The following is a 14,823-nucleotide window of genomic DNA, read 5'->3' as shown; positions in this document are numbered from 1 at the left end:
TCAAGGGTCAAAACCCCTAAAAAAAGTATTAAAAAACCTTGAAAGAAGTTATTTTAAGAGTCCAACCGACCCTTGATAACCTTTGAAACATATACCGTCGAAAAAGAAATTTTGAGAGCCTTCGTGCCCCTCAAAACAAGTGCTCTAATCTTATTTTGAGGGTCAAGAGGCCCTTAAATAACCTTTAACCAAAGTTTAAAAGATTTATACTTACAACCCTTGATAAATAAGGTTATTTAAGGGGTCTCTTGACCCTCAAAATAAGATTTTATTTTATTTAAAAAAAAAAACACAATCATGCACTCTATATATATATATATATATATATACATTCATGAAGTTAGACATGGTAGCAAGTGGTGGCAAATTGATGTCAACTATAAACCTGGCAATTGATTAAGAAAGCTTAAAACAAGAAATTAAAGGATTGCACAAGAACCCAAATACACAGAGTGAAAAGTATCAACAATCCTGTATGATCAAACAATCATTAGGGGAGAGAAGCATCTATAAAATCCCCCCGAAAAATTTTAATATACCATAGCTTTAACAGACACACAGGTCTAGGCCTATCACTTATCAGTTTAGCAGAATCAAAAACTACACAAATCCCTCAATGATTCTTATAAAGGTATGAATCTAAGACGTTTTGTGTGCTGGTCTTGGATATGTATATCCTCCCCTTGTTTATGGTTGTGCTAGCCTTGCTGTCCAGCCCAGGAGGAACCTGTAAAACTATCAATTGCTTGTGAGCCATATTGGAAAGAACTTGACAACATCACTACAAAACTCTTTAACTAATCAACTTTCCTTTATAATCATCAAAAACTATTCAAAATTTTTTTAAGTCAAATAATTACTATCATACTTTCCCTTGTAATTCAAAAACTATTCAAAAGTTAATTTTAATAGTTATATATGTTATCATATATGCACACAACCAAACAAACAATCATAATTTACCAACAGGAACATCATTATTTGTCATAACCATTCTAACCTAAACAAAATGTACAGCTTCCAATAATCGGTAAAACATGACTCCTCTGCCAGCAAGTACGCTTTCTTGCATTTGCTCATCAGCTGGAATAGAAAATATACTGTTCACATAAGTTTCTAGATATTACACATATGAACTAACAATAGTAACTATGTGCTACAAAATATTCCAAAGGACAAGGCAAGTTTTAAATTTTAAGCAAAAGCCTGTAAATAACTTGATCATCATCCACGCATTAGATTTGAATTTATCTTTATCATCTTTTTGATATAGGTATTCAGACAATAAAAATAAACAGAACCAAAAAAAAAAAAAATCAAAACAAAATGTTGTTAAAGTGACGTATGTCTCCTGGCCAGTCCCAAGAGGTAATGGCAGCAACGCTGCTCCACAAGGCAATAGGATATGAGATCACTCATCAACGGAGGAGCTTCCTCAAAATGGGAGGACCATTAACATCAACAAGCATTTTTATGTGACATTAATTTAGGAATTTACAATCACAAATAATTTTGCCCCATTCAAGCAAGGGACCTATCAGAAAAATCCTTCACATTAAATTATCTTTAACCAATTACAGGACCAAAATCTAAAGGGCCAGAATATTTATAAGATAAATTTACACAAATAAGAATCCTGTCTCAACAAGAATAGAAGCATGTTTTAACATTATGCACAAATCAAAATAAAAGGGAGGCCAAGCGTTTTTCTATTAGGAGCATACGAACAAATTAAGTTCCAATTTACAGCCGCTTTGCCTACACATTCAATTCCAATGTCTCAAGATTTTCCCAGGTTTGCCTTTGGTTCAACAATAATTCTTATCTGGAAAAGCAAGTAAACTTTCAATGAAAGAAACAATTTCCCAATAACTTAACTAAACAGACATGGTTAACCTTCCGAAGATTCATGAAACAACATCATCCAAATCAATGGAATCTCAAAAACAATCAAGGAAAAATTTCTTTGGGACCTTAAATTCCCAAGAAAACCCATGAGAGATAAATCACTAATTCACATAATCAAGCTAATTATCATGAAACTAAGCAAAAATCTATTGACTAATAAAAAAATTAATGATGATGTTAGAATTTAGAATTATGTAATTAAATAATTAAATTTATCATATTTTAATAGTTTTAACTTTTGTAATAATAGGTAATTTAGACTACAAGAGATACAATTTATCATGACTTAAAGTCTCAAACCCCAATAAGGAAATATATATAACAACTCAGTGTAAACAACTCAACAAGTCAATCCAAATTTATCCAATAGTACTAAAACAGTCACTAGCTTGAGTTAATCTTCATACCTTAGTGATCACTACTAGATTGGGCTGATTGCGAGGTGATATAACTGAACATCCGCATCATCATATTGTCATAATGTGCTCTTTGTTCAGCCATTTGACTAGCTTGTTGTTCCTCAAAATGTCTTCTTTGTTCTACCATTTGAATAGCTTGTTGTTCGAGCATGCTTTTGAGGTGCTTTACTTCTCCTTTCAACTCTGCATCAGCCTCTATTCGTTTGTGTTTAGATTCTAAGCGTTTTTGTTCAGATTCTTGGAGTCTCTTCTCAAGATCATACATTCTAGATGAGGAGGAACCCCATAACATGGTAGGAGTGACTCCAGCCCCATAGCCACGAACTCGTCCATGACGCTCAGGTCCAAACACCTCCACAAACATTTGATCTTGAGATATTTGCAATGCCCCCTCATTCACTTGAGTAGTAAGATTCCTCAATGCCACCTAAAAAGAAAAGTAACTTGCAACAAAACCACATAAAAATATACTATCTATATTAATATAATTAGAAGATTTCATACCAATGCATCTTGTGTTGATTCATTTACTGCTTGCCCATTAGCTTGCACATGGGTGATGTCAAATAATTCAATTTTATTAGGGCTATGACCTGTCTTCTCTTTCTACCATTTGAAAAAACAAATAGAATAGTGAGAAATAAAAATGGCTTTGCTAACTAATGAAAGTAACAACAATCACACCCCATATATGAAACTAACAATTATATTTGGAATTGTGGATAGTAAGCATTTTGCTTAGATATACCTCTTCCGCTCTACGTTGTTGGAAACTTTTTGAACCAGAAGTGTGAATAATATCGTTTTTGTCCCGATTTTCCTTGTTTTTCAAACACAAGTCCTACATTTAAGAATGATAAGTCAGTCCCATAAACTAACAAATCCACAAGACAATAGTTAAGAATAAATTTGATAAAAAATTCTTTGTAATGGTACCATATAATCTTTCTGGCTCCACAAATCCACGAGACAATTCCAATCATCCTTCTCGAGTCCGGGTGGAACATTTGCTCGTGCCTCTTCAATTGCTTCACCATATGGCTTAAACCACTTTTTTTTTAGGGAGTCACGATAATTTGAGTAAGAGCTACCCATTTGTCGCCAAACCTCTTGCTCTCGACCCTCAACTTTGAAATACTCCTACAATAGAATTAAACATAAATACACAAATAAAAAAATCATAGAAGCTGCTACTAGATTTTATTATACTACTTACCAATACTTTATCAAAAAGCTTCCTCTTGTTGATGTATGGTACTTTTTTCCAATCTGTGAACTTTAGAGGTACATTTTGTTGTGCCCTAACAAGTGTTGTACATTCATTTATTAAATCACGAGAATGAGGCCCTACAGGTCTTCCATTCAACCAATCAATCTCATATCTTTCCCCTCCCTTGAACTCTTTGGCCAGTTTAAGATTCCGAGTAGGCCCACGCCCTTTCTTCTTCCCTATGGGGAGAAAAATAAAAATAAAGATCACCTCAACTTACTAGAATAGTATCTTCAATATAGTATTAAAAAACTTGAAAGCATAATTTAAAACTTACCTTGATGAGTCAGATTATTTCTACTTCCATTAGCACCACTTGTGTCAACTCCTCCTTTGCTACCTTCGTTTGCCATTAATAGAATCCCCTTACTTTGATCAATCCAATATATGTTAGCACTATTTATCATATGCATATTTAATTAGTTTAGTCAATACACGCATATTACCATATAAATGAAACATATACATAAATACACGATATAAAACAAATGAACATGTAACTATCTAGATAAGTCAAGAACATAACTTTCAAGTAAATAAATTACAATCATTTTGAAATGTTTAATCTCATTAATTCATATCAACATCATTCATATCAACATCATCCATATCCACAAGTCTGCTAGGTATGTCCACCCTATCTAATGAAATAATAGCATCATCTTGATCATCAATACTTGTGAAACCCATTTGATGCCCATGTGAATCATTCTGTTGGTATGGCTCTTGATCATCATCTTCTTCATCATCATCATTTTCCTCCTTTGGAGATGGCATATTGTAATAATTTCGAGGTTCTGTTTTTATAACAAAATGGCACTGAGGATTCCTTATGCTTTTCACATAAAATACTTGCTCGGCTTGGCATGCTAACACGAAAGGTTCATTACTCTTTAATGAACGTGTTACATTCACAAGAGTTCGGCCATACTTGTCAACCATAATTCCTCTACCACAATGGTCAACATCCCTCCATTCACATTTAAACATTGCAATTTTATTGCCTCCCATGTAGTGTAACTCAATGATATCAATTAAAACACCGTAATAATCACGATTGCCCGTACTTGCATCTCCTTTTACCAAGACTCCATAACTTTGAGTTCTTCTGCTACAATCGACTTCATTTTTTCGAAATCTAAAACCATTGACAATATACCCATTATAACATACAACTTTTTCTAATGGTCCACGAGCCAAATCAAAGAGTTGCTTGCTCACTTTCCTTTCATCATATAATTGAGTAATCTATTCAAAACAAGTTCAAAATCAATACATCATTATAATTGACTCAAATTAAACATATAGAACAATTATAATAATTTCCATATAGATAGAACTTACGTGACTTTCAAACCACTCTCGAAACTGTTTTTTATGTCGATTCTCTACATTCTTAACACTTGCTTGTTGAATCATGTACTTGTGCTCCCTAGATAACAAAAGATGCAATTACATTGTAAACAACTTAGAAGTTTAAGAAGAAAGTGAACTCTATGAGAAATTAATATTAACTACATTTCAACTTACTCAATATATGGGAGCACTTCATCGCAGTTTTTCAAGACATATAAATGTGCTTGCATCCACTCTTCTTGACTAAGTTGACGTGAGACATATCCCCTACCTAAAGCACGACCACTTGGAGAAAAAATGGGCAATCCTTCATATGGCTGTAAACGATCTCCATCCCAATTTCGTTCAACTCGATTAAATCGAGTCTCAATACCATGAAAGTATCTTGAGCAAAATGTCAAGCATTCATCTATCAAATACCCTTCTGCAATAGAACCCTCTGGATAGGCAGGATTACGAACATAATTCTTTAGTGTTTGCAAGTATCTTTCTATCGGGTACATCCACCTATATTGGACAGGTCCAGCAATCATAGCTTCACCAGCTAGGTGAATAGGTAAATGCATCATAACATCAAAAAATGATGGAGGGAATATCATTTCCAACTGACAAAGTGCTATTGAAATTTGAGATTCCATTTTCTCCAAGTCATCCACACTTAGCACCTTTGAGCAAAGTGCTTTAAAAAAATTACTCAGCACAATTAGTGGTTTAGACACTTTTGCAGACACTTCTTCTGGCAGCAATCCATCAATTGCTAAAGGAAGTAAGGTCTCTAATAAGATATGGCAATCATGGCTCTTAAGTCCAGATATCTTCCGGTCTTTTAGATTCACACATCTAGCAATGTTTGAGGAATAACCATCAGGAAACTTTACCTCCTTTAAGAATCCACAAAAATCTCTTTGCTCGTCGACAGATAAAGTATAACATGCAGATGGGAGCTTTAAATATTCCCCACACGATATTGGATGTAGTTCCTCCCTAATGCCCATGGATTTTAGATCAAGACGAGAATTCAAGTTATCTTTTGTTTTTTTCTTAGTACTCATCAATGTCCCGATTATACTATCACACAAATTCTTCTCAATGTGCATAACATCTAAATTATTTCTCAATAATAAGGTTCTCCAATATGGTAATTTGAAAAATATACTCTTCTTCAACCAATTATCTTTTTCATTTAACTCATCATGTTTTCTCTTCTTCGCACCGTTCCTAAATATCAAGAATTCAAGATCACATAATTGACTAAGCACATCATCTCCAGATAGTTGTTTAGGGGATAAACCAATCTCTTTCTTACCATCAAATTTCTTAGATTCCAATCTCCATCTATGCTTGATTGGCAAGAAGCGTCAATGCCCCATGAAACAAAACTTTCTTCCATTTTGCAAATAGGAAGAACTTGTTTCATTATGACAAGAAGGACATGCCAAAGCACCCATTGTATTCCAACCAGAAAGAATCCTATATGCTGGGAAGTCATTAATTGTCCATAAAACTGCTGCACGCATATTGAAATTTTGATTTCTAGAGGAGTCAAAAGTAGTAACACCAACTTCCCATAATTTGTTCAGCTCATCAATTAATGGTTGCAAATAAATATCAATTTTAATTCCCAGACCTTTCGGTCCTGGAATGAGCAATGCTAGCATAAAATAAGATTGCTTCATACACATCCACGGTGGTAAATTATACGGAACAAGGACAATGGGCCATGTGCTATGAGTGGTGCTCATGTTTCCATATGGATTAAACCCATCACTTGCTAAACCCAACCTAACATTGCGCTTCTCAGAAGAAAATGACTCGTGTATCTCATCAAAAATTTTCCATGCCTTAGAGTCAGCTGGATGTCTTAATAGACCATCATCAACACGCTTATCATGATGCCAAGTCATGTAGGAGGCTGTCTTTTTTGACAAGAAAAACCTCTTGAGCCTTTGTGTTATTGGGAAATAACGCAATACCTTGTGAGGGACTTTTTTACCCCTTACGCTCCCTTCACTTGATTTCCATCTTGAGAGGCCACAAACTTGACACTCACTTCTGTTGGAATTTTCCTTCCAATACAACATACAATTACTTTCACAAGCATCTATCTTCACATAATCAAGACCCAAATCCCGAATCATCTTCTTTGCCTCATATAATGAATTTGGCAACTCTACAATAACTTTAGAAAGCGCATCATTCAACAATTGAAGCAATAGAGTAAACGATTTGTTTGTCCAACCACTAAGGCATTTAATATGAAGTAACTTCACAATGAAAGACAGTTTTGTATACTTGCAATCTTGAAAAAGTTTCTGCTCGTTATCCCCTAGTTTTAGAAAAAAGTTAGCTGCATCATCATTAGGCTCTTCAGGAGTACCATCGCCACTCGAATCTCCAACTACATTACTGGCTGCATTAAAGGCTGCATAATAATCTTCTACCATCTCACTCAAGCCATCCCCATCTGACTCATCATCACTATCTAAACTATCACATGTTTGAAAATGTCTCTCCTCACCATGTCTAAACCAACGAGTATAACTTCGGAGAATACCAATAGTAAGCAAATCAGCCTCAACATCATCTCTAGTCTTTGCAAAGTAGTTATTGCATTTTTTACACGGACAATAAATTTTATCCCCCATTGTTGTATGCTCAAATGCAAAATCAAGGAAGTCTTTAATTCCTTGTCTATAATCGGGAAGAGCTCTATTCCTGAGCTTTACCCAATTCCGTTCCATCTAAAGTTGAATTAAAAGTTTTTAAAAATCTTCAATGAGAGACACACCTTAAGTTGTCCTCAACCGGAAAAGAGTACTAAATCCAATGGAAAAACCTGCATAAAAGAATATTTCAATGTAGAGTTTGAGACATTATATAATACAATAGATAAAAGCTTATTGTCAACTAGAGGAGGCATCCAATTCATATTCATTTGTATAAACAAAATTTCCTCACTATAAATGAAGCAAGGTGCAAGTGACTGTTTCTACGATTTTGAAATAAAAAAGGTCATAATTTCAGTTGTGCGTTACAAAAGAGAATTTGTAAAATCATATCCCAAAAGGCATATGGGATACTATGGAAGGACTCTAACGTGGCTCCTACTCAGATGAAAGTTTATTATAATGGTAGACCCTTAAGGTGATCAAATGAGGAATAAATGTCGATCATATATTGACATTGGATATTAGTAAAGAGGGAGCCTCGACAAACTAATCAAGGTTGGCCATTTGTACGAGTAGCATTTAACAATTATCTCATATTAACATAATAGTTTTATATTTATGGAATGATAAAAATATAAAAACCCATATTAATGAAATAATGTAAATTACAATGGAATTCATAAAAATAACAACATGAGCATAATGTGATTGGCATAATGTGATTGGCTGAATTTACACTTTGAACACAACCACAAGGCAATTACTAGGATTATTTAATATGCTTAAGTGCTAAGGTTTGCATTTATAAAAAAAAAAGGAAAAAGTGCTAAAGTTTTTTTTTTTTTTGTCATTTTGAGAAACAAAAGTGCTAAAGTTCTCTGATTGAGCTATAATACATTACTACACTGTTAAGAAAGAAGAAAAGTACGGGCATTAAAGTAATTCATGAATATTAACTATAGTTCAATCTCAACAAACGGTAGGTACTTTTCCTTCTCTACTTTTTTATACTTTTCTTTATATATTTTTCAATGTGAAGACCACCTAACTAGTAGAGCTAATCAGCTAAAATTCAGGATTCAGTTCTCACATCCAGCTTGAGCTGAGAAAAGGAAAAACAATATAATTTGCATTACATTCCACTTTAATGAACTAATGCCTTTGGCTAATTAAAGAAAGCAACCTAAAATACATTCAATAGCAATAAATTTGAAAAATCCAGGACTCAGTTTCTTAATGCAATACAACCTAATAAGGTGGGCAGCCGTTAATGGTACAGTTACATGAGGCGTACTTTGTATTTTTTTTGGGGTCAGTGTCTACCCTTACTATATAGTGTTTTTACTTTGACCCATCAAAATCCTCCATTAAAGCCATTGGAATACAAGACCAAAGTCCCTCACACACACATATCTCCTTCCTCACTGCCATCAATTTGGCACTCACATCCCCCGACATACCATCATCTTTGCTTTAAAATTTTTCTAGTTTGAACTTGATAAAAATTCATGCCCTTAAAAATGACAAGCAATTGATAAAATTCTAAGATTATACACAATCGCAGTCATAAATAAATAGCTCAAATGCATTATATTATCCTAAAACTCTAAAATCCATAACTAACAGTATCCATTTTATGATTCCACAATCCAAATTATAAGCCATAATAAATAGGCCATCAACATTCTAAAAGAAGGTTTGCGTAAACAATTACAAACTTTCACCAAGTATAACAACCAAGCTTATAAGTTAACATATATAAACATGCGTGAAGCAAATACTACCTCAAAATTCCTCAACCTATACACACCTCAATGTCCTTTTTCCACTTTACAAAAAGGGAGGATAAGAAATAAAATTTAACACAAAAGGGTATCATCTATATCCTTTTTCCACTTTACAATACTTGCACTCCTCCTACCACACGCTCTATTTTTGTTGTACTCTCTTTGCCAAGCAGGACAAGCTACAAGTTGAGCTAACATAAAAGCACTGCTTTGAATGAAAAGCACTTTCATATTATAAAAACAACCGAACATCATTCATGGATAATCACAGCTGGAAATGGAAACAAAAATAGTTGTTATGATTGCAAAAGCAAATTTAGGTGGAAAGAGTCGAAATAAGACTAGAAGACATGGCAAAGAGAAGGTCAAAACAGAAACATTAAAAACTAATGTAGAGTAATAACTCAGGAAGCATTCATTATGAGTAATTAAGCCAACATTGTAATACGAATCAATTATGGCATCATAAACCACAAAAGTAAGAAAAAGATCTCTAAAACCCAACACAACAACAAACTCATCTCCAAAATCATGAAAAAACCAACATAATTCTTAGTAGAAGTCAATTTTGTTCAACAACCTAAACTCCCTTTTTTTTGGCAAAGAGAAGGTCAAAATTGTAACATAAAAAGCTAATGCAGAATGATCACTCAGCAAACATTCATTATGAGCTAACAATTCTAATATGAATCAATGATGGCATCATGAACCACAAAAGAAAGAAAAAAAAAATGTAAAACCTAAAACAAATACAAAACCACCTCCAAAACCTTGGAAAATCCAACATACTCCATAGTAGAAGTCAATTTTGTTCAACAACCTAAATTCCCATTTTTTTGGCAAAGAGAAAGTCAAAACAGTAACATTAAAGACTAATGCAGAGTAATAACTCAACAAGCATTCATTCTGAGTAATTAAAGTTAAGATTCTATTATTGAATCAATGATGGCATCATGAACCACAAAAAATTAAAATAATAATAATAATAATAATAATTTTTTTTTAAATCTGTAAAACCCAAAACAAAAACAAACCCATCTCCAAAAATCATGAAAAAAACCAACATACCCCTTAGTAGAAGTCAATTTTGTTCAACAACCCAAACTCCCATTTTTTGGCAAAGAGAAGGCCATAACAGCAACATTAAAAACTAATGCAGATTAACAACTCAGCAAGCATTCATCATGAGTAATTAAGCTAACAATTCTAATACGAATCAATAATGGCATCACAAACTGCAAAAGAAAGAAAGAAAAAATCTGCAAAACCCAAAACAAAAACAAACCCATCTTCAAAAATCATGAAAAAAAAAACCAACATACTCCTTATTAGAATTCAATTTTATTAAACAAACTAAACTCCCATCTTTAATTACACAATAAATGAAGTCAGAAAAAAGTGAATTGCACTCTGATTTATATAAGATCATATAATACAAACAAAGAAGTTAACAAGTTCAAAGATCCGAACTCTCAATATAAATTGCCCAATATATCATTTTAGCATTTTACAAATCCAATTCCACCAAAAGGGTATCGAAATGAAAAAAAAAAATTACCTGAATTAGACACAGATTGAAAAACTCAGATTTGGCGTCCGATCGAGCTGAGAGCTGAGAAGAAGGTAACAATGGAAGACCTACAGAATTAGACAAATTGGAATAAATAAATAAAAAAAAACAAAAACAAAACTAGAGCGCAAGAAACTAACAAATCAGCTCAGAAACAAAAACCCTAGTACAGATAAAAAATGAATAGCTAAGAACCCTAATTTTCAGGAGGAATTAGCTCAGCTTAGCTAAGAACCCTAATTTTCAGTTTTTCCTTGTTCTTGCAGCCTCATGTATCGCTCATGAGCTTTTTCTTTCTCTATCTCCTCTTTGTAAACAAATATATAGAGAAATTCCATCAGGGAGGCTTGTTACTCACTACCTAAAACACTTAGTTAAGAATACAAATTACTCTAATCAAACAAGTCACAAGCCCAAGTACATCAACCTCAAAGGTAGATGTAAGAAAGAATTCAACTAAGAGGCAAAAATTAAATTCACAATACCAAAGAGGCAAAAATAACACTAGTTGTGTTATTGATGAGGAAAACCCACAAAACGGGTGGAAAAAACTCTCTGCGGCACAATCACCAAAATGGTCTATTCTAATGAATAGTTGTAGTACAAGATACACACAAAACTCTCCAAGCCTAGTGCTATCTATATGCTCATGTCATCCAAGCTCCTACTATCAACTAACTTTACTAAGTCTTTTCTTTAATCTAGTTGTCAGATCCACAATTGAGCTCCAGTTGCAATCTCTAAGTCTCCTTGGTTGAATATGTAGCAGCTCCAATGATTCCCAAGCTTCAAACAACCCTCATTACACAAAGGACCAAAGGTAGTGATGGGTGAGAAGGAATTGATCTCCTCTCAAGTATTTGACTATGGTGAGAGAGAGAAAGTAGAGAGAAAGGCCAAGTGTTTGGCGCGCTCTCACAATTTGCTAGGTTTTTGTCAACTTGTAGATGTTAATTATGGTTTAATTTCATAGGAAATGAGACCTATAATTGCTGAAACAACAGAGAAGTTCGTACCTGATTGCTCTGCTGTTCTGACCGTTTTGATCGACCAAAAGTTGGGCAACGTCTTCAACTGAATTTAAAATGCCAGATATGTTTCAAACTCGCAGGACCAAGATCCAATTTCACTCAATCGAAGTTCTCCTTGCAGAAACTTCAATTTTCAGTACTTGAACTTCAACCAATTTACAAATCAACCTACTAAAACCAAAATACAAAGTATGTGAATGATAATTACAAGAAAATTTTGACACAGAATATGCCAACAAAAAGAAAAACCTAACAAAAGATTTGGCAGGTTTTGCTTTGTAATCTTCCATGGCCAAGAAATGATAACACAATCTTTAAGCAACCGTGATGTGTATATCCTAAATTTCCCAATTGATTGGTGTTACTCAATGTTACGCCAACTTGATTACATTGCCAATTAAGTTCCAATTCAGTGAATAAAGTGCACAACCATATTGCAAGATAGAAATAGAAGCAGAAAAGTGAGACACAATAATATGGTTACGAAGGGAATATCTTGACAGAAAAACCCTTTTGGCAGTAGAATTCACTGTGATAGAATAGAAATACGAAGTACAAGAATATACCAAATCCTATTAGAATCACGACCCAAACTCGAATTCTAGAATTGCAACCATGACCGACATGTTAATAAAAAGTACACTATCAGAGAAAGAAGAAAACAGAGAGCAACAAAGCAAGAAGGCTGAGAAATTTATGATTGTATTAACTTAAATGATTCTGTACATCCAAGGTATCCTTCCACTTTTCTATTCTCTCACCATTTTTATCCCCCACTTTTCTACCTCTCCAACCAAACGGACCCTTAAGGAGAAGAAGGACAAAAGCAAAGCATTAATAAATGCATTCCAAGATGGCAACATTGGAAGGTGGCTCTATACATTCTGTAAGGATTAAGGAACATGGAAATTAAACATATGATTTTCGGATTAAGGTGGATAATAGTTGAAGCTTAAAAAACAAAACCAAAGGTTAAATTCATTGTTTCTATGCTTCCTGACCAAAGGTTCTACAAAATTACATCAAAACAAATGGGGTTTAATCTTGAAGCTCAGCAAAGAACTTGTAACCGCTATAATATCATGTCTTACCAAGTGATGTTGTCTTGCCACCTCCATTGACACCAACAATTATAACCACGGCTGGTTTCCTGATGCCATAAAAAAAGTTAAACCAACATAAAAACTCCAACTTGATGACAATACCAAATCCATTAAAACATAACAATTGGCAAAAACCAATGCTTCAAAACATTCAAACCTGAATCCAAGTTGAAGCTCGGTTTTACTACCCCTCGTAGTTATCAATTCCAACACACTCTTCTTCAATGCATCCTAGAAACATCACAATCTACATATCAATGATCCACAAATTACCAAGTACAGAAAAAATAAACTGAACCCAGCTCAATTTAATACTATAGTCTATAGCTAGTTAACTTATTTATAAAATTAAGCTACAATTCAGCTCAAGTAAACAATATACATTGACAATTACCCAATCCTCCAATTCCTCTAACCTCAGTTATAACTAGTGAAACTCCAATTATTAGACAAACGATACCACTCACAATGCCATCTCGCAGTCTATCAGTCAGCCAATCAGGTATAATAACAAATAGGAGAAAACGAGAAACTGCACAGATAGATAATACATAATCAGAGCAGAAAATTTTAAAATGTAATGCAATTATACAATGGACATATGAATAAATTGATTTGTTGTAGTCCAGTATAGATTTATACCTGGAAAGGTTTGAGGGAAGTAGAGGTTTGCTGCAATAGCAAGAAAGGCAACCCAACAACCAATTTGTCCTCTGCATATTTAGATTAACAATTTTAGTAAATCTAATAGCAGGACAAGGATCTAAAGCAAATAATGTAACATATAGAGAGTTGCAAAGCACCTTAAAATTTTGAATAGCGCAGTTGGGAAACTTGTAACGAGATATAATACTAGAAGGGTGGTTTGCAGAGATGATCTCCGGCCTGTTCGGTTCAAGATCAACAAAAACCTGTAGGACAAAGACAGATACAATATGAAACTTTTGATAAGAGAAATGCAATAACAACAGATTGGGCACCAATTTTTAAATTTCACAGACCACCTTAAATGTAAAAAGTCCCAATGTTCTTCATGAAAACAGAACCAAAATATAAAGTTGACATTTGGATATATCATATTATTGCTATGGTGGTTTCAGTGAACATTGAATTTAAGGAATATATCAAAATCTAACATGTATCAATGAGATCATAATATTCAGTATGCCTTTTAATTGAAGCATGAACAAAAAATGAGATGGATGAAACATGAATAGCAAGCCTTTTTACTGAAAAGCAGCTTTTGGGAACTATTACTATAATATAATTTTCTTCCTCCAGAGAAATTCTCAAGCTTTGTGTATTGGATTAGATCTCCAAGTCCAGTACCAACAGTAGTCCATGATTTTTCTAGAAGTATTTTGCAGTCTTACCTTGACACAGAATGTAGCATAAACCAAATTTCTGCTCAATCATCATTTGGATTATGCACTGTGAGAAACTAATACTCAACCAAGCTACTATTGTTTGTGATAAACATAAAACACAAACAAAATATGCAAAAAAAAAAAAGCAAGTTACAGCACACACATCGATTCTTAATACAGGGAAATACTTTGACCTGATCTAGATCAAACTTACCATGTGTACTCCAACCCAAAAGCTACACATGATTATTAGTCAATACAGTCACATAGTTGAATTTAACAGAGAAGGAAAACTAAGGTAAAAAACCTAAGGAATTTACCTAAACAAACCGTGTGAGTTTTC

The 14,823-nt window shown here is 33.7% G+C and overlaps 2 protein-coding genes across 2 annotated transcripts; both read right to left on the bottom strand.

The window, feature by feature from the left end:
- Positions 1–453: 453 nt before the first annotated feature.
- Positions 454–3,950, bottom strand: LOC142605789 (uncharacterized). Its single transcript, XM_075777227.1, has 7 exons — positions 3,875–3,950; positions 3,544–3,776; positions 3,264–3,467; positions 3,076–3,168; positions 2,832–2,933; positions 2,316–2,754; positions 454–727 (listed from the first exon to the last, which is right to left on the bottom strand). The coding sequence occupies exons 1-6, from the start codon at positions 3,948–3,950 to the stop codon at positions 2,317–2,319; spliced, it is 1,146 nt and encodes a 381-aa protein (XP_075633342.1). The 3' UTR covers positions 454–727; position 2,316.
- Positions 3,951–4,167: 217 nt separating this feature from the next.
- LOC142605788 (uncharacterized) lies at positions 4,168–7,694 on the bottom strand. Its single transcript, XM_075777226.1, has 4 exons — positions 6,390–7,694; positions 5,128–6,293; positions 4,942–5,029; positions 4,168–4,845 (listed from the first exon to the last, which is right to left on the bottom strand). The coding sequence occupies exons 1-4, from the start codon at positions 7,692–7,694 to the stop codon at positions 4,168–4,170; spliced, it is 3,237 nt and encodes a 1,078-aa protein (XP_075633341.1).
- Between the last annotated feature and the right edge of the window lie 7,129 nt (positions 7,695–14,823).

The sequence above is a fragment of the Castanea sativa genome, chromosome 8 (assembly GCF_040712315.1).
Source record: "Castanea sativa cultivar Marrone di Chiusa Pesio chromosome 8, ASM4071231v1".
Lineage (NCBI taxonomy): Eukaryota > Viridiplantae > Streptophyta > Magnoliopsida > Fagales > Fagaceae > Castanea > Castanea sativa.
Note: the sequence above shows the minus strand (reverse complement) of the source record. Positions and strands in the feature narration are given on the sequence as shown.